Source organism: Papio anubis, chromosome 15 (genome assembly GCF_008728515.1).
Source record: "Papio anubis isolate 15944 chromosome 15, Panubis1.0, whole genome shotgun sequence".
Lineage (NCBI taxonomy): Eukaryota > Metazoa > Chordata > Mammalia > Primates > Cercopithecidae > Papio > Papio anubis.
In genome coordinates this window covers 26,637,473-26,658,375 of record NC_044990.1, presented here as the reverse complement: position 1 = coordinate 26,658,375, position 20,903 = coordinate 26,637,473, and the positions used below count along the sequence as shown (strand labels likewise).

Sequence of the window (20,903 nt, the reverse complement as noted above, 5' to 3'; positions counted from 1 at the left end):
GAATTGGTTTCTAGACCAAATCCTTTAAGAGTTTGAAGCTTTAAAAACTCTGACCTCCTAAAGTCAGAATTGACATTTTTTGTCTTAGGAATTTGAGGTGAAATGAATCATAGATATTTTAAATGGGGATGGATTCTGAATTATTTCAGAGAGGAAGCAAACTTAGAAGTATAAGAATCATCATTATTAACTCAAAATGTTCCATTTCTGAGGTGGGCACTCTCAGAGAAGCACAGTTCTTTTATGTTCCTTGGAAACGTTAGGCTTTGATAGCCCTTCCATGAAAAATAAAAGCATTTTATATTAAACAACATCATTCAAGGTTGAGGCTTAAATGTTATTTTAATAGTATCCACAAAGAATCTGGTTTAGTTATTAAAAGGACTTATTTTTATTTAAAGAAAAATCTATGATTTTACTCATTGTATATATATATATATAAGTGAATTTTTAAAAAATAGTTTCTTCCTTTATGTGGATTCTCTTAAGATATGAAGAACCAAACTATTCTTTGGTTTTATTATACGGGAAAAACAACACGCAGTCTAGTTAAACAACTTTGTGATATTTATATTCCATTGCACAGATATGGGTTATACAAATTAGTAACACAAGTTATTTCTTAAATTCCAAACATTTTCTAAAATATTATTACAGCAGATGCCTAGGATATTAAAACATAAAGGTGGAAATCATTCTCTAAATAGTTAAATATGATACTGAAAATACTGCACATTTTAATTAGAGGAAAATTAAAATGTGTGCTCAAATGCTCTAACAAACTAGGTAGCAGGGCAACTAACAACTACAAATAAGTCACTGTGGTCCATTTTTACGTATGCATATATATGATTATTCTCTAGATAATCCGTCTTCTTGAAAATGCTAATAAAACATAAAAATCCAGATAAATGATTTAAAGAAATTGTAATTCTTCCTACTACCTAAGGTGACATGTACTATTATCTATGACTTCATACAGTTACTAATTCAAATACAAAAGACACCACACTTGGAAAGAAAAAAATTTTAAGGTAATGGTTTTAATTGAATTAATGAGATGAAAAGATAGTAAAGCCCTGTTTGCTACTTACATGAAAGAAGATTTTAAAAAATAATCACTGCACAAAATGTAAAGGGTGGGATTATGCTGTGGTATTAATTTTCCTCAATAATGTTTTTCTCGACTATTCAAGAACAAATTAAAGTTTCCACGGCAAATTTGTTTTCAAAATGCCGAATTGCGAAACAATTGCTGGCTTCACGTTTCTGAATACCTGTTGGAGAGGGAAAAAGTTTTTTAAAATTTTGATTCTTTAGTCATAAACATTCACATATTTTTTATAGTTATTATTTAGATGTATAGAAGCATTTCACTCTATACTCCACAAAAACTTCTACAGTTTGAATCTGTTTATGCTGAAGAAAAATAATTTTTTTCCCTTTTCTGAACTATTAATATATTGACAGATCACAGCAACATTAATAATGCTACACAGATTGCTTACAAATTCATGAACTTGAAGGTATTAAAAATGTTCCGTATCTTGACTATGGTGGTGCTTGCAAGACCATGTGTATCTTTGTGGAAACTCAGAGTTGCACACTAAAAAGGGTAAATTTCATGGCATGTGTAAGGCTGACTTAAAAAAAAATTATGAACCAAGAGCATTTTTAAATGTAAGAAATCAACACAGCAATAAAAAAGAATGAAATCATGTCCTTTGCAGCAATATGGATGCAGCTGGAGACCATTATCATAAATGAATTAACCCAGAAACAGAAAGCCAAATACCTACCTTACAATGCTCTCACTTATTAGTAGGAGGTAAACACTGGGTACTCACTGACATAAAGATGGGAACAATACATACAGGGGACTATAAGGAAGGGAGGGAGGGAGGGAGGAGGTAAGGGTTGAAAAACTACCTATTGGGGAATGCTTTTACACTGTTGGTGGGAGTGTAAATTAGTTCAACCATTGTGGAAGACAGTGTGGCGATTCCTCAAGGATCTAGAACTAGAAATACCATTTGACCTAACAATCCCGTTACTGGGCATATACCCAAAGGATTATAAATCATGCTATGATAAAGACACATACACATGTATGTTTACTGCAGCACTATTCACAATAGCAAAGACTTGGAACCAACCCAAATGTCCATCAATGATAGACTGGATTAAGAAAATGTGGCACCTATACTCCATGGAATTCTATGCAGCCATAAAAAAGGATGAGTTCATGTCCTTTGCAGGGACATGGATGAAGCTGGAAATCATTATTCTCAGCAAACTATCACAAGATCAGAAAACCAAACACCGCATGTTCTCACTCATAAGTGGGAGGTGAACAATAAGAATACATGGACACAGGGAGGGGAACATCACACACTGGGGCCTGTTGGGAGGTGGGGGCCTTGGGGAGGGATAACATTAGGAGAAATACCTAATTTGGTGACAGGTTGATGGGTGCAGCAAACCAACATGGCACCTGTATACCTATGCAACAAACCTGCATATTGTACACATGTAACCCAGAACTTGATAATAATAATAAAAAAAAAAAAAGAGAAACTACCTATTGGGTACTATGCTCACTACCTGAGTGATGGGATCATTTGTACCCCAAACCTCCCATCAGATAATATAATACACCCTTTGAAACAAACCTGCACATGTACCCCCTGAATCTAAAATAAAAGTTGGGGGAAAAAAAAAAAAACATGCAATCAAGCTGGTTTCAGATGACTCAACAGCCAGAGATGAGAGAACAGTATTATTTAAAATGCTAGCAAAAAGCCAGGAAAGCACTTTTACTGGGTGACACAATTCCAAAGAAATCACACCACAGTGTATCTGAATGGCACTTCTTACTTTCCACAGCTGCCACATGTACTTTATTTTCACAATGAGCTTAAAAGGAAATGGGGAGATACTGTAATCCTTATATTTCAGGTGAGAAAATAAAGGTTAAATGATTTGGCAAAGCTACAACATTAGTTGTATCAATGCTCTTAATTCTTCACCCATATTCCTTTCCAACTACCCTGGCAGTGATTATTCCCAATATGATCCAAAAGGCAAACGGCCTGCTTAGAATCCAGATCTCTGAAAACACAGCTGAAGACCTGGTCCCAAGAGACCCTCTGGATAATAAAAATCCTTTCAGTATGGCTGAACCACAGTGGTTAGGATGTGAAGTTGGATACGGTGACTAACGAGATGGAAAATGAGGTACCAGCATCTCAAGGCAATGACATTTCACATTGACCTTTTCTCTCCATCTGAAAAGGGCGGACTTATAAATAGAATTAAGATAATTCTATAGAAACCTGGGAATATTATATAACGACACAATATTATCTCACTCATGGCAAGTATATTGGTAACAATGACTAGGCTTCACCTAAATCTAGTTTAACGCAATGAACTTTTCTGCCCAACACTTCAACATTTAAAAAGTATTACCTTTAATAGTTTCTCTGCGTTGCAGTTTGTAAGTTTCCTTGTCATGACACAGTCGATAAATAAAGAAACCCAGGTGATCAATGTTTTCAATGCGATCAGTAATAACCATGTGCTCATGAATCAGATACGACTGAGGCAAATAGGTTCCAGCCTACATTCAGAAAAGAATACATGACATGACTATCTCAGAACATATACTGAGTAGACTAGAGTAACAAGACAAAATTCTTACACATTATGGTATGGAACAGGTTGCCAAACTACTACCCACCATCTGTTTGTTTGTTTTATGTTCTATGTTGTCCAGGCTGGTCTCAAATTCCTGGCCTCAAGCGAATCTCCCACCTAGGCCTCCCGAAGTCCTGGGATTACAGGCATGAGCCTCCACCCCCGGCTTATTTTTATAAGTAGAGTTTTTTTTGGAATATAGTCATGTTCATTTGTTTTACATATTGTCTATGGCAACAGAATTAAGTAGTTGGCCAGTATTTACTCTCTGGCTCTTTAGGAAAACTTAAAACATTATTTGAGAAATTGTATTTCAATTTCAAGATATAAAACATTAAAAACAAAAACCATGAGTATTCGTTCATCCTTGTAAAATTCTTAACTACAGTCTGATAAAATGAGCTCCTACAGGGCTAATTTCTCAACAGGGTATTCCAAAACACTATAAGGGCATCATTCATCAAAAATAGTCAACATTCTTATACCTTGATGTTAATAAGTAACTCCAGTAGGTTTCTGGGTGGCATAACAATGGAAGTGTTCAGAGGGATCACATAGCACTTATCCAGGTTAAGATCTAAATAGGCTGTAAGTTTCTGGGAAGAAAAAGATACAGTGTAGTCACAGTAATAGCAAAACAGGCAGCAACTGGATTTTTAAGAATAATTTGTATCATTAAAATGAATTGGCTTTAGAATGTATAAATCACTTGCATTTCAACAAATTCAGAATTTGGCTGGATAAAGTTGGAAGTGGGAATGGGAGAGGAAAAAATATTGCTGCTACCAGTAAATAAAATGCTCACCAAGAGTGTATTTCTATAATAAATAATAATACATATTCAAATTAACTGCAAATACTTATATAATTAAGCAATTTAACTTTCTCACTTATAAGCTCAAATGCCCTCTAAGGCTATCTGTCCATTGTGCATAAAGATTAAGTTTTCTCGTATGTATCTTCAATACTACTACCATCGTTAGAACATTGGAGAAACAGTCATTTAAATGATTTTGTGTTCTATGGTTCAAATGAGAAATGCTGGTTGAGAAAGACTGTCTCATAGGATGGTTTTTAAGAGTAAGTTAAACCAAACAATGTCAACATTTTGATTCCTAAGAGCTCGGTGTTAGCTATTATTATTTACTATTTGCTTTGGATGTTTATTTCCTTGAAATAAGTAAATTTTCAAACTGGTTTCTAAACATCCATCAGATGTATCAGGCACGAAATGTTTGCAAAGCTAACTTCAGTAATATATTGGAGTGTTCAAAATGGCAAGCTTATACAGAGAGACACAAAAATCACAGGTGATACATGAACTTCTGAATCTCTGAATCCTGATTTGAAAAAACAAAAAATTATTGGGACAAAAATTGGGGAAATTTAAACACAAATATAAATTGTAAACATATTAAATACAGTAGTCTCTCTTATCTGAGGTTGTGCTTCCTGAGTTTCAGTTACCTTCAGTTAACTACAGTCCACAAATACCTAGGTAGGTACAGTATAGTAAAATATTTTGAGAAACCACCTTCACATACCTTTTATTATAGTATTTTAACTGTTTTATTAATTATTGTTAATCTATTACTGTGGCTAATTTGTAAATTAAATTTTAACATATGTATATATGTACACTAATACGGAAAAACATAGTATATATATGGTTTGGTACTATCTGCGGTTTCAGACATCCACTGGGGGGTCTTAGCTTGTATCCCCCACAGATAAGGCGGGACTACTGTCCTACAGGATCATGTTAGTTTTCTTAGATGTGATAATGATGTGGTTATGTAGGAGGACATCTCATTCTTGAGAGATAACAGCATAAGTACTTACATCAAATGACAGAAAAAGAGATGAAGCAAATATGACAATATCTGGAACAAAGTGGAGGATTTTGGATATTCAACTTTTCTGCATTACATAAAAATGCTCAAAAGCTGGGGGGAAATGTAGAACGAGAACTTAAAAACAGATTAACAAAATTATTGATTTTGAAAATGCTACCAAAAAACAGGGACATAAATTACCTCTTATCTAAGAAAATGTGGGAACATATAAAAAATATTAGTTTGTCAGCAAAGGAGGAACAGTCATGAGGTGGGCTTTAAGGGAAAGGAAAGACAAGATATGAGAAGGCTGGGTCACCAGGGTCTGCTTCAGACAAAGCAGAGCCCACCAAATGTTGACAGTTTATTAAACTGAACTCTAAATATAATAAACTAGCAAATATTGAAATTAAAACTACAAAAAGCATAAACTACAGAACCTGCACTCTTTCTACAATTCTGGACACTTGGCTCACCTTGTTAAAGTCATGAACAATGTTGGCAGGATCACTATCTGCAAACTCTGGAACAGGCACACTGATAAATTCAACTTCTTCTTCTTCAAAGATTTTAATATTTTCTTCAATTGTCTGGTAGAGAGCAGCTGGGGCATCTGCAGAGGGCTCATTTAAGATGACATCATCTTTGATGTACTTTATTCCACAGTAGTACACGTCATCTGGCTATAGAGTTTAAAGACTCATTTCAGCAATTCAGCATGAGACAGGTTTTTAAATAAGCATTACTTAAGCTGCCACCTCTATCTAAATAGCATTTTGCTTGCAAACTCTTGCTTTTAGATGACAAGTCAGACAGTTTAATTACAGAGTTAGCATATTCTTTAAGATCAGGTTTTGAAGCACTGTAAAAGAACAGCTTCAAAAGAAGAAAGGCAGCTGGTTTTCCCTTTACTTTTCGTGGTAGGTGAAAATAGAACATAAAAATAATCAGCTATCCAGTAACAAATAAATATAAAGAAACAACAGACCTACTCTACTTGTAAGCAGTTTTTATAAAAGAATATATTCCAAAACTAGTTAAGTTTTTCTGAAAGAATATATTAAAAAGTTTTGATATGGTCTACTAATTAAATGACTTTTTTCTTATTAGCCAAAAAAGGGATAACTTTTCTGAAATTTCTATATGCATATAAGTAGTTCTAATTTTCCCTTTATGTCACAATTCAGGGGAAAATATTGGATTACAGCAAATCTTTATACTACTGTCTCACTTTTACAAAAAGAAAAAACAGTATATGAGGTCGGGTGCAGTAACTCATGCCTGTAATCCTAATACTTTGGGGGTGGAGGCCTGAGACAGATGAACTGCTTGAGCCCAGGAGTTCAAAACCAGCCTGGGCAACATGGTGAGACCGTGTCTCCACAAAAAATGAAAAAATTAGCTGGGCATGGTACCACACACCTGTAGTCCTAGCTACTACTGGGGAGGCTGAGGCAGGAGAATTGCTTGAGCCCAAGAGGTTGAGGCTGCAGTGAGCTGTGATTGCACCACCGCACTCCAGCCCGGGTGACTGAGTGAGATCCCATCTCAAAAAAAACCAAACACACAGTACATGTACACACACATACACACTCTACACACACAATAAAGACTAAGGGTATATAAAATGTGAATGCACCGGGCCAGGCGTGGTGGCTTACGCCTGTAATCCTAGCATTTTGGGAGGCCAAGGTGGGTGGATCACCTGAGGTCAGGAGTTCGAGACCAGCCCGGCCAACATAGTGAAACCCTGTCTTTACTAAAAGTACAAAAATTAGCCAGGTGTGGTGGCAGGCACTTGTAATCTCAGCTACTTGGGAGGCTGAGACAGGAGAACTACTTGAACCCGGGAGGTGGAGGGTGCAGTGAGCCGAGATCGCGCCATTGCACTCCAGCCTGGGCAACAAGAGCGAAACTCCGTTAAAAACAAAAACAAACAAACAAACAAACAAACAAAAACAGTTAATGCACCAAATGTTATCTCCGGAAAATGGAATTGCAATGATTTTTTCTATACTATATGTATTTCTTGTAAAAAAACGGTATTAAAAAAGATGACTAGTATTTTGCTAATGTCTATCAACATGTGATTGATCATCTTGAACAACACAGAAAATGAGCATGAAATTGAGAACGTTTCAAAATGTTATTTAAATTATTTTAATAAGTCTCGTTGTCAACTTTCTCCAAATTTTGAAACAGCTGAAGTAGTCATAAAACCTTGAAAGTAATTTCCTCTTCAAAACTCCTAAAAAACTTCTGAATTATTGCCAAGAGAAATATATCACAAAATAGACTGTAAATTATAATTAATCAGAAGGAAAACCTTTGTCTTAACCCACTGGGATTACTATTAATCCTATGTTATTTCAATATCACCGCTGAAGTCACCCAGTTCTTTAGTGAAGCCAGTGACTGGAAAAGAAGCAGAGACATGGTCTTACTGTACTCTGGGCCCAAGGGTACAGTAGGACCAACGGGAGTCCAAGCTGACTATCAAGTTATGGCCTATCAATATGACAACATTTGTGGCTGATGTATTTATTCAACTGGCAATTCATAATACTATTCCTCTCAACCCTTATTTATAGTAGGAAAATAAAGGTTAGTAAAATCACCCAATGACCTAAATAAATCCTTTAGTCAGCAACATTTCAAGTTACTCTGCTTTTAGTGACTGTGTGTGATGGGCTCAGCAAACATATCATGGAGAGATGTTTAAACACAGCTTTAAAATAGAACTACCACTCTGGCTGAAGGTCACAGATAAAAAGTACAAGCTTACAGCAAGTTGTAAACAATTTTGTAACGCACATCAGGAGAGGCAAAAAAAAAAAAAAAAAAATCAGAGACACAAAATAATTTTTCCACTTACTTGAAGTGCAAAATATTTGTACAAGTATGCTCCTCCTAGAATAACACCTGCAAGCATAAATGCCAGTCCAAAGCACATGCACCAACACCAGGCTCTTCTTTGGCCAACTGGTACCACATCATCTGGGTCCTAAAATATGAAAAAGACAGTTAAGTATCTTATCTCCACACAGAACAACAGAAGGCTCAGGATCGGAAAAACCTCATGGATTATCATTTTAATAAATGAAGACATAAAGACCAAAGGAGTTGTGCCTCTCATCAAAATCAACCCAGGAATGATTAAATGGTAGCTCCAGGGCTCATCTTAATGGTTCTTGGACTGGGACATTGGTCTCTAGGAGAGTTGTCTACTTCTAATCTCAACACCCCACCTGCTAACCCTGACTCAAGCAATGATACACTCCATAATTTTTATTTTGCATGCACAACTTTTGGTGATATCTTCTAAAATTTAATAATTTAGAAGAGGTTATGCTACAACTTAGTCATATAATATGATGATGAGCCTTGTAAATTATAAATCCAGGGCATCTCTCTATCTGATCGTTTATGAAATTATGTGTTAGGCCTGCTACAGATGGTTTATATTTCATACCAGGTATAAAACTATTCTAAACCATCCACAAGAAAAAATTACAGGAAAATAAGGAACAGAATAAACAATGATACTAAAATTATTTAAACAATTAGAATTTCAAAAAATAGGATAAAATTCTATACATAAAAATACATAATCCTATTATCCCACTGCTCTACTCTAAACCATGGTCTGATAAAATTCTTCACTTTCTTTTAAAGATAGAAGCAGTAGAAAAAAATGAGAAAATATTCAATGATAAAAACTTACTTATAAATTCAAGAAACAAAACCAGCACAAGATTTTATAGAATTTTCATTTTTATCCACTTAAAACAATTTAGTATTAGAACATTATTTGGGGTCATGACATTCATAATTCCTAGATACTCCTCCCTCCCTGTGCCCTTATAACCTGATCCCTCTATTCTGTCACTTTAGAATTACAGCAAATTTCTGATTTGTACCCAAGTTCACGTGCAAAGAGCTAAGAAAACAATAAATAGTAAAGACTGCAAAAATTCATAGTATACATGAACAGCTTCTTGAAGTACATGACTCTGTTCTTTACTTGGAAAACCCAATATGGGGTAGGCTTAAGGGAGAAAGTAGACTTCACCTAAACCTATCTAATAGGATAAAAAATTAGGAAGAAAAACTATGAATGATGCACAAGAACAGGATGGGTTACTGGAACAGCCCTCCACAACCCTTTTTGGCACCACGGACCAGTTTCGTAGAAGACAATTTTTCCACAGACAGATTGAGGGGGGTTGGGATATGGTTTTGGGGTGAAGCTGTTCCACCTCAGAAGATCATCAGGCATTAGATTCTCAAAAGAAGCGCACAACCTAGATCCCTAACACGTACAGTTTACAATAGGGTTCGCACTCCTAAGAGAATCTAATGTCCCCGCTGATCTGAGAGGAGGTGGAGCTCAGGCAGCAATGCTAACTGTGCAGCCAAGTTCCTAGCCAAGACCAGTTCCGGTACTGGTCTGTGGCCTGGTGGTTGGGGACCCCTGTATTAGAACACAGATTTGGTTGAAGCAAGAATTCAGTTAGGAATGAAACCTAACATTATATGTTTTTAATTCTAAGATGAAGAACTTTAACATGATACCACTGAGAAAGGTCTAATCCCAGATGCTGAAGCAACCAACAACAATGTGATGTGATATAGTGTGTTCTTAGGTTGAGATTTCAAACATAGAATTTAACATCGAACAACAAATACTGTTTATTCTAAGAATCAGTCCATTGCTATGAGAATGTCATGGTTTCTGTAGCACATGTCAATATACTATGTGTGTAAGACAATGAGTGTATTGCAAGGAATTAAAGTATGTAATAAGTCTGAAGAATTTATCAAGCCATGTAAGATATCCCAGCTGTGAAAAGAAAGTTACAAGAATTCCATGGAGTCATAAGGTATTACAAAACTTTAATGATAAAGTATACATCTTTTGCTTGAGCCCTTGTCTGACATAAGTATCTAAGGAGGTAAGAAATTGTTCCTAACATAATTAATTTTAGGGTGGAGGGAGAGTGGGGGGAATGAAAATGACAGATGGAAATAGTTATTTCCAACATTTGGTATCAGCTGCTGAGACAGCCAAATGTGCGCACACACCCACCCCATTTGGCAGGCTTTCTCTTCCAACAGTACATAAATGAATAGCCAAACAGCACAGGCAGACATCTGTAAAAGAATATGCAGCCCCAACTGGCAAATTGATGACAAATTTCAAGGCATTGTAATATATCATTTTTAACTGTTCAACAATCATTTTGAGAATAAATTATAAATGTCTACTATGTGCCAAGAGCTGTGCTAGGCACTGGAAATAGATGCTCTGCCAAGAAAGAGACCAGTTGGATCAGTCTGGAAAATAGACAAATATACAAAAAGAAATAAATATGATACGAGCTCTAATAGGAAAATGCACAGAGAGCACGTAAGAGGGGATGAGTTTCAGGAAGACTTCCCAAGGGAGAAAATACTTCAGTGGAATGTTAAAGGACAAATACTCATTACCTCAGCAGAAGACAGAGTTAAAGGAAATTATATATATGGCAGAGATTTTTCAAAAATTATGGAGCTAAAATGCATGACATTTCCAAGAGCCACACGTGCTTTGGCTGGACTGCCCAATATGGTGGAAAGGGGTATGAGAAATGATGGACAAGAAACTGGGGCAGGTCACAAAAGACCTTTATAAACCATGCTAGAGTTTGACTTCTCGTGTTCATTCAAAACTCACTTCTCAGCACTATTACAGTTTTTTAAAAATTCAATTTCTTAAGGAATTTCACTTACAAAACACTTCACTTATCCACAGGTCAATTTATTCAGCACCTCAATAACGTGAAACATGGCTTAAGAATCAGGAAATAAACAAGAGTGTTTGATGAGCCAGATTATAGACCCCAAACCTATGCACCACCATCATGTACTTCATAGAAGAGCTGTTAAATCTGCAAAGTCTATCTAATCTTTTCTCTCTAAATTCCTAGTGATCACTTTTCTTTCATTAGAATAATTCACATAAAGATCCTCTCTCTACCAGGCTATAAGATCTTTTGAGTATCCATTCATATTCATTTTGCATTACAGGCAGCTCCAAGCCAAGCTTGGGCTTGGCATTAGTTGGCACTTATATATTTGATGAGTGAATAAAACTTAGATCAATTTTCTTTCTTTTTTTTTTTTTGAGACAGAGTCTCTCTCGCTCTGTTGCCCAGGCTGCAGTGCAGTGGCGCGATCTCAGCTCACTGCAAGCTCTGTCTCCTGGGTTCGCACCATTCTCCTGCCTCTGCCTCCCGAGTAGCCTGGACTACAGGCACCTGCCACCACGCCTGGCTAACTTTTTGTATTTTTAGTAGAGACAAGGTTTCACCGTGTCAGCCAGGATGGTCTCGATCTCCTGACCTCGTGATTCACCCACCTCGGCTTCCCAAAGTGCTGGGATTACAGGCGTGAGCCACCATGCCTGGCCAGCTTAGATATATTTTTTAAAAAGCGTGATTATTTAATTCTTTATGATTCATAAAAGTTATATCAGCAGCCAGCATGATAATGAGGGAAGGGAGAGATGCAACATAATTCATAACGTAAAACAAACTGTGGCTATTTAGCAAGAGAGGTAGCCTAGTTCAGCATTTATTAATGCCTGCTATTTGCAATATACTGTGCTAGATCCTGTGGGAAATTCAAATGTGATTAAGACATGGCTTAAACCTTGAGCAATTTATAGTCAAGAATTAACACCATGTATGATAGATAAATGATGTTCCATAATACAATCTGAGTCATGGAGAAGGGATTAAAGTATGCTCAAGATTAAAAAGTTTTTAATCTAAGAGATTTATTAAAAATGTTTTTAGAGTGATTAAATTTTAACACTTCAAAGAGTAAGCTTTACTTAAAGAAAAAGCCACGTAAGATTTAAGAAGAAAAACCCCGTGCCTATCTCAAAATATACAGAAAACGTATTTGACAAAATTCAACTTCCATTAAAAAAAAAATCTTTGCAAACTAGCAAAGGCTGAAATTCTTTAACATCAGTAAGGCTAACAATCAAAAGTCTATAGAAAGCCTCATTCTTAATGGTGAAACTTTATACTTCACCATACCCTTTTAATTGAGGAATACAGGAATGCCCACTAAAATTGACTGCTTCCATTGAACACTGTACTAGAGATCCTACAGCAAGTACACAAACGATAACAAGATTAGGTATTAGAAAAAAGAAAACAAAACTGTTATTATTTGTAAATAATTTGTCTATGTAGAAAATCTAAGAGTCAAATTATTCAAACTAATTAGAGGGTAGCAAGATTTTTAAATATCAATAATCAAAAATCAACTGAGTCAAACATTTGTACATGAATATTTACAGCATCATTATTTATATACTAGCCCCAAACTAGAAACAACTCAAATATCCATCAACTGATGAATGAATGAATTGTGGTATATTCATACCATGAAATAGAAAGCAACAAAAAGGAACAAAATAAGACACACCATCAGGACTGAATCTCAAAAACATGCTAAGTGAAAGAAGTCTAGCACAAAAGATTACTCACTGTATGATTACATCTTTATCAAATTCTAGAAAAGGCAAAACCGTAATGACAAAAGCAGCTTACTGGCTGGGGAAGGGGAGACTGACTACAAACAGGCGTGAAGAAACTTATTAGGGTGATGGAAATGTTTCGTATCTTGACTGTTGGGGTGGATATACGACCTTATACAATTACCATAAATTCAATCAAATTGTACACATAAAATGCATGAGTTTTATTCCATGTAAATTATATTTTAATACAGAGGGTGGAGAGGAAAATAACTGAGTTCCTATCTACCAGGCAATAAAAGAATATCTAACACCAAGTGCTAGAAAAGTGTGTAACAAAGGGAACCTGGGAACTTCCACTCGACAAAAATTTAGGTATAATTGCTTTGGAGAACAATTTGGCAGTATCTAATAAACACACACCAAGCTTGTCCAACCCGTGGCCCATAGGCTGCGTATGGCCCAGGACAGCTTTGAATGTGGCCCAACAGAAATTCATAAACTTTCTTAAATCAATATGATTTTTTTTTGTGATTTTTTTTTCCAGCTCATCAACAATTGTTAGTGTTAGTGTATTTTATGTGTGGCTCAAAACAATTCTTGTTCCAGTGTGGCCCAGGAAAGCCAAGAGATTGGACACCCCTGACATACATTTATCTTATGACCTGGCGATTCCATTCCTAGGTATAAATCCTGGATAAACTTTTGAATATGTAAGGAAATATGTCCAAGAATATACACTACATTGTCGGCAACAACAAAAAAAATTGAAATAAATTATTATAGATTCATATAATACTGCTAAAAAGATTCAACTAGTGAACAGGCCCAGTGGCTCATGGCTATACTCTCAGCACTTTAGGAGGCAGAGGCAGAAGAATTGCTTGAGCCCAGGAGTTCGAGACCAGTCTGGGCAACATAGCAAGACCCTATCTCTATTAAAAAATAAAAATTAAAAAAAAAAAAACAAAAAAACAAATGTACTAGCACTGCTGATTTTTAGATAAGCGTAAGAAACGTAATTGCTGACCCCCCAGAAAAGGCAGGTTGCACAATATATAACACCACGTATTTAAGTGTTTTGTAAGTATGTGATATTTAAGACTTTCAAAACGTACAAAATATACTTCAGGTTCTCTGTATTTTGTGTGCTTGAAATATTTCATAATTTAAAAAAAGAAAAAGAAAAACCACTAACAAGAGCTTCTTCACTGGGGTATATAACTTCACCTGGCCTAATTTAAAACAAGTCACCGAGACATTTCCTCCCTTCTACTGCAGTAAAACTGGTGCACCTTGCATGGTGCTTAAAAGGTAACAGAACTCCCACAGGTGCTGCACAATTATTATCTAATTAATCTTCCTAAACCTCAAGTTTTTTAGCCCAGTTTATAAATGAAGACACTGCAGCACACACTGGCCTATAACCACCTTGCAACAGTAGATACAGAAAGACCTGGCTTTCAGAAGCACTCTCACTCTGGCACAGTACTAATTTCTAGTTCAAATAAATCTCAGCATTAGATGATAAAATAAAATTACTTAAGAAGTTATATCTTAAACAAAATGAAGGACAAATTCTTTTCTGGTACTTCAATTAGTTAAGAATTAGGTCACCTCAATCAGTTCCCTAAGAGGCTTTAGTAAATGTGCTTTAATTATAAACTTAAATAAAAATGTATATTTTTTCATGTAATTTTAACTCTGTTCTCAAACTAACAAATCACTTCACATTCTTAGGCACCTCTATTTGAACCTTTTTTACAGGTTGACTGAAGCTTTTAAGAGACATTTTTCAAAGTGCTCAGATATAATATTTTACATTTCTATATCAAATGCAACAACAGTGCTTTAGGAACCAGGATACTAAAGAGGAAAACATCTCTTAGGGTTAAAAATTGTATTATCAAAAAATACATATACGGAAAAGAACCAATACTATTTATTCAAAAAACATATATAGAGAAAAAATCCAACACAATATATTCAACTCAAAATATACTGAACATTCAGAAACAGATTTAGTTACTTAGAAACATGCTAGGTAACACAGGTAAATATGGGGGTGCATAGGCCAGCTGCCCACAGATGTGTTGTTTGGCTGGCATAATGCTTTCCAAAACAGAAAAACAGCTGGGACATTAAAACAATTTAGTGATTCACACTTTTAAAAACTAGATTTCCCGGCTGGGTGCAGTGGCTCATGCCTGTAATCCCAGCACTCTGGGAGGCTGAGGTGGGCGGATCACAAGGTCAGGAGATCGAGACTATCCTGGCCAACATGGTGAAACCCCATCTCGAATAAAAATACACAAATTAGCTGGGTGTGGTGGCTTGTGCCTGTAATCCCAGCTACTCAGGAGGCTGAGGCACAAGAATCGCTTGAACCCAGGAGGTGGAGGTTGCAGTGAGCTGAGATGGCGCCACTGAACTCCAGCCTGGTGACAAAGTAAGACTCCATCTCAAACAAAACAAAAAAACTACATTTCCCATTAATGTTCTAGTATTTTCAACTCCTCTCATCTTTTTTTCTCCCTAGTTGGAGACCAAATATACCTAGTTCTTTTCTACCATGTTGCTAGGTTTTGAACTCTGATCTTCACTTCCAGCTATGACTGGGTATACTGCCTTCTGGGATCCTATTTATATTAAATAATCAATCTAAACTACTTTTCCATATAAAGGATTTTGAGTTCTGGGTTTTGTAGACTGGGACATATTCACTTGGTTTCTACATTAGGTTTCTTTCCTCAGTATGAAAGCATCAAAAGGACATGATGTGGTGATCCGCTAATTATTAACTGCATTGATTACCAAATATATCTGCTATATGTAAAACACAAAATCTCTGGCTGAAAAGTTAACAATCCATGAGGACATCGAACATTTGTTTGCATTTTTTCTTATTCATTTAAATCAGTATCTGAATTTTGCTTTTTAATTTGCCTTTTGAAATGAGATTGCTACTGTCTCAACTGCAGTGAGGAAGTCCACTATAAACGTTACGTTTGACACATAAAAAAGAAGCAGTTTTCCAAGTGTCTGGCATTATACAGAAAGTTGCTCTCTATATTTGTAAGTACTATGATATATTTCACAAAGGCCTCTGATCTTTTGTCAATTATTGGATTTCATTTAGTTAAGATAAATTAGTATTTAGAGTCAAAATTGGGAATTATACCAACATGTTATGATTAATGACATTAAGGCATTATTCTGTACTGGAATTCAAATGGGAAAGGTTTGAAAAGGAGAACTTAATCTCAAACGACAAGGTCTACAAAACAGATTTCTCATTAACATACTTTTTTGTTAAAAAATCCTGCAACATAAAAGCAGCAATACAGAAAGGAAAAACAATAAAATTTAAAGCCATTGCATAATAATGTAACTACTGTGAGAAATCTATGAAACTTGAACCAAATTATTAGCATCACATAAAACTAGCACAGTCTTAGGTTAAATAAAAATAGGTTGGAACTGGGAAAAAAAAAAAGGGCAGACTATCAATGCAATGCATTTAGACTTGGATCATAACTTAATCACTTTTGTATCAGAGAAGCAGGGTAGTGCAAAGTAGAATATTAACATATATGAATAATAAGTTTAAAATCTCCTATTCTTTTTTCTATGTAGTTTAAAAAATTACTATCATTTCTTTTTTTTTTTTTTTTTTGAGAGGGAGTCTTGCTCTGTCGCCTAGGCTGGAGTGCAGTGGCGCGACCTCCATTCACTGCAAGCTCTGCCTCCCGGGTTCACGCCATTCTCCTGCCTCAGCCTCTCGTGTAGCTGGTACTACAGGCGCCTGCCACCACACCTGGCTAATTTTTGTATTTTTAGTAGAGACGGGGTTTCACCGTGTTAGCCAGGATGGTCTCGATCTCCTGACCTCGTGATCCGCCCATCTCGGCCTCCCAAAGTGCTGGGATTACAGGCATGAACCATCGCGCCCGGATATGACTATCATTTCTATACAGTGTTTATTCAATCTACGCTGAACAGAACTGTATCTTTTTTTTTTTTTTTTTTTTTGAGATGGAGTCTCACCCTCACCAAGGCTGGAGTGCAGTGGCGCCATCTCAGCTCACTGCAACCTCTGCCTCCCAGGTTCAAGCAATTTTCCTGCCTCAGCCTTCCGAGCAGCTGGGATTATAGGCTCATGCCACCAGGGCCGGCTAACTTTTGTCTTTTCAGTAGAGACAGGATCTCACTATGTTGGCCAGGCTGGTCTCGAACTCTTGACCTCAACTGATCTGCTCGCCTTGGCCTCCCAAATTGCTGGGATTACAGGCATGAGCCATTGTACCTGGCCTTGTATCCATTTTATAAAGTGAAATTTTAGCAGAATTTCAAATTCATATTGGTGAGTAAAAGGCATCAGGATGGCAAAAAGAAAGCCTAGACTAGCACAAACAGGCAAATGTTCGTAAACAACAGCATTATACACAAATGTTATTTATTGTTAATATTATCCTTTACCAGAGATAAATTGGTGAAGACAGATTTTCTCTACCACTGGCTGAATGAAACTAGAGTCCACATTGTTACCAGTATCAACTAACTGTTTCCCTAAAAATTTTAAGCACAATACTAATGCTCTAATTTTATATAATTCATTCTAAAATTCAGTGTCAAGATTAAAGAAAAAAAAGAACAAACCTGTTCTAGATTCACTTTTATACAAATGCTGGCTTTTAATGCCTTTCAACAATATAATTATCACACATTCATATTCAAATATGGGTAATTTCATTTAAAATGCGTAACTTTTGGTAAGAAAATTCCAAATATATTCATCTGAAAGTATAACATAATTTAAATGAGGACAGTTAAGAGAAAATTTCTGTCCAAGCTTGGAATTTTAAATGTTAAACAAGATGACTACTAGAAAAAATAATTATAGTTCTTGAGATCAGGAATATTTGTCTCTCTACATGTGAGAAGTGCTTTGACCCTATGAGCCCTACTGCCTAGCACTGAATGCATGTGCAGTAAAAACTCAGTGGTAATATTGAATGTTGCTCCCTATTCCACCACTCTCCTGGCTCTTGGATCCAGGGGTGTGATTTTCTTCTAAGAATAAATATAGGCATTTAAATAGGTTGTGACTAATTTGGTTTTCATAACTGGTTGGTCTTTCCTAGCTACACAATGTTTCTTGAAAGCTGGAGTACTTAGCAATTTTAAAATTCCAGTTATAGTACCTGGCTAGCCAGTAGATGCTTCTGAATATGTGATCAATACAGTTCTCAGGAACAGATCCCCTATGGAAGTACCATGAAAGTAGTTTAATCCAATACATCATTTACAGATAAATATGAGGCCCAGAGAAGTAAAATTATTTATGTAATATCACAGAGCTAATAAGGTCTGAATATTATCTTGACTCCATGTGCTGCTTAAGGAAGCTGACTTAAAACAGCTTAGGCAAATTAACTCTGATAATAAATGAAGTACAGACACCATGTCACACTTGGATAATACTCCTTTCTAACGAGAAACCACATAGCCTGATTTTTAAAATTATTTTTCTTAAATATATATTTTTTAATTTTTTTTTTTTTTTTGGAGACAGGGTCTTGCTCTGTCACTCCAGCTACAGTCTAATAATGCAATCATGGCTCACTGCAGCCTCAACCTCCTGGGCTCAAGTGATCCTCCTACCTCAGCCTCCCGAGTAGCTGGGACTACAGATGTGCACCACCACGCCTGGCTAATTTTTTAATTTTTTTGTGTAGGTGGCAGTCTCACTATGTTGCCCAGGCTGGTCTTAAGCAATTCTCCTGCCTCAAAGTGCTGGAATTATAGATGTGAGCCACCATGCCCGGCCCACAGCGTGAATCTCTACTGTTGTAAAAGGTTTACTTAAATTGACCCATACTAATAAGCCCTACATGTGTGAACTATTACAAAGGCAGTAACACTACTTTTAATATGTTGTCAAAATTAATAGGGCTTTTCTCTGTTGCTCATCAAATTACAAAGGATGGTAGAAAAAGTATTAAAATCATATACATGTGAACTTAAAACAATAAAGGAAAATAACTAAAGCACACCAGCACATATGCATTTCAACATAAATGAAAAAGGCAAAATATTAATTACAAAAGTGAAACTTAATAATGCCACAAAGCAAAACTACCAAGTTGGTAATGAGTTGCCTCTAAAATTCTTCATGAAGGAGACAATCTTGGAACTTTGAAGAAGACGATCAGAAGATGCCTCATCAATCTTTCTAGACCATCCTGTCTGATCTTAAATTAATGCTAATAGTAATTCAGATGGTTTCCATTATTATTCATTATTAATTATCATTAAGTCCATTTTTAATGTAAAAGGAAATATTCTAACAAATCTTTAAAAAGCTATCAAGATAGCTGAGTTGAATTTCTAATATTGATTTCCAGTTAAATGTTTGTTTACTTCCTCCTGAAAGCTCAATAAAGTGATAGTAAAGGGATAAAACAAATAAACCTTAAGCCACAAAGAATGAAAATGAATGACAGCAGACAAGTCACGTCAATAAAAATGTTGAAAGCTGAAAGCATAAAAAAAAAAAGGTATAAGCAGAAAATCTCCAGCCTGTAGACAACCAAAGGGGGAAAAAAAGTCATGTACAAACAAGGAATCAGAATGGCATCACATTAGAAGATAATGGAGCAATGCCATCAAAATGCTGAGAGAAAAATGAATGCTAACCTAGAATTTTACACCCAGATAAATTATCAAATATGAGGATGGAATAATGATTCTCAGACACGCAAGATTTTTTAAAAATTTATCTTTTTCTTCAGATTTATAAAACTGCAGATCTAGCATGTGATGAAGATAAAGGCAATTCTTCCAAGATGATTACGACTCTCAAGACATTTGTATGGCAACATACCTAGAGTAGAGTGCAAACAGTCTGGACTAGAAAACTAATGAATGACAGGCAAGAAATCATTTAAAAAAAAAAAAGAAGAAGAAAGAAAGAAACTTGGTGAGTTACCTGGTGAGTCTGAAGATACAGAAAGACAACTATATTGCTGTCAGAATCTGAGAAATGAAGGAGCAGTAAGTATACAGAAAATTAAGGAACCCTCTCTCCTGCCCCAAAAAGCATGATCAAATCCAAGGAAAAAAAAAAGTTGTTATACAAGAAAGGAAGTAAAATAAAAGTATACAACGATATTCAAATGTAAATAGTGTTTATGTCAATTATAATAAAAAGCACTAAATATTAACCTAACCAGAAATTGCTATAACAGGAGAACAGATTATGTGTGCAGTGTGTAAATACACAGGAAAAGCTAAATATTCACCTTCCATGTAGCTATTATCAATAGGTATTATCTAAAACTGCAAAAAATAAAACAAATGAAAACAAACCATGAAACAGCAGCATAAGCAAGTATTTAGAGTACACATTCGCCAAATGTGGTCCAGGAATACCTTTCAGGGGATCCACAAAGTCAAACTTTTTTCATAATAAAACTAAGACTGTGTTAGTTTAATAAACTAAATAATAAAACTGTCATTTTCACTTTCATTCTCTTGCAATGTTTACATACAATAAAAATTGTACAGTGCAATTTTCCAGAAGCTAACCACCATATTACAACAGACTGAATGAAGAAGCTGATAGAAGAATCCGGCTATCTTCTATTAAGCTATTCAGTAAAGGGCACTGCCAAATGTAAAACAATGTTACTGTTAGTCTTCTTAAATCTTTTTGGTTGTTTGGAAATATATATAACCTACACAAAGCAAAAGCTCTTTGGGATCCTGAACAATTTTTAAGAGTATAAAGGGGTTCTCAGAGCAAAATGTTTAACAACCACTGATTTAGAGAA

At 35.6% G+C, this 20,903-nt stretch overlaps 1 protein-coding gene across 1 annotated transcript in view; it reads right to left on the bottom strand.

The window, feature by feature from the left end:
• Positions 1-544: 544 nt before the first annotated feature.
• ITM2B (integral membrane protein 2B) overlaps positions 545-20,903 on the bottom strand; it is a 28,736-nt gene continuing 8,377 nt past the window's right edge. The window contains exons 2-6 of the mRNA XM_003913861.3: positions 8,410-8,538; positions 6,011-6,217; positions 4,185-4,295; positions 3,472-3,622; positions 545-1,277 (exon numbers count right to left, since the gene is read on the bottom strand). Coding sequence (XP_003913910.1) covers positions 1,192-1,277; positions 3,472-3,622; positions 4,185-4,295; positions 6,011-6,217; positions 8,410-8,538 — 684 coding nt within the window. The 3' untranslated portion in view covers positions 545-1,191. The remainder of the gene's footprint in view (positions 1,278-3,471; positions 3,623-4,184; positions 4,296-6,010; positions 6,218-8,409; positions 8,539-20,903) is intronic.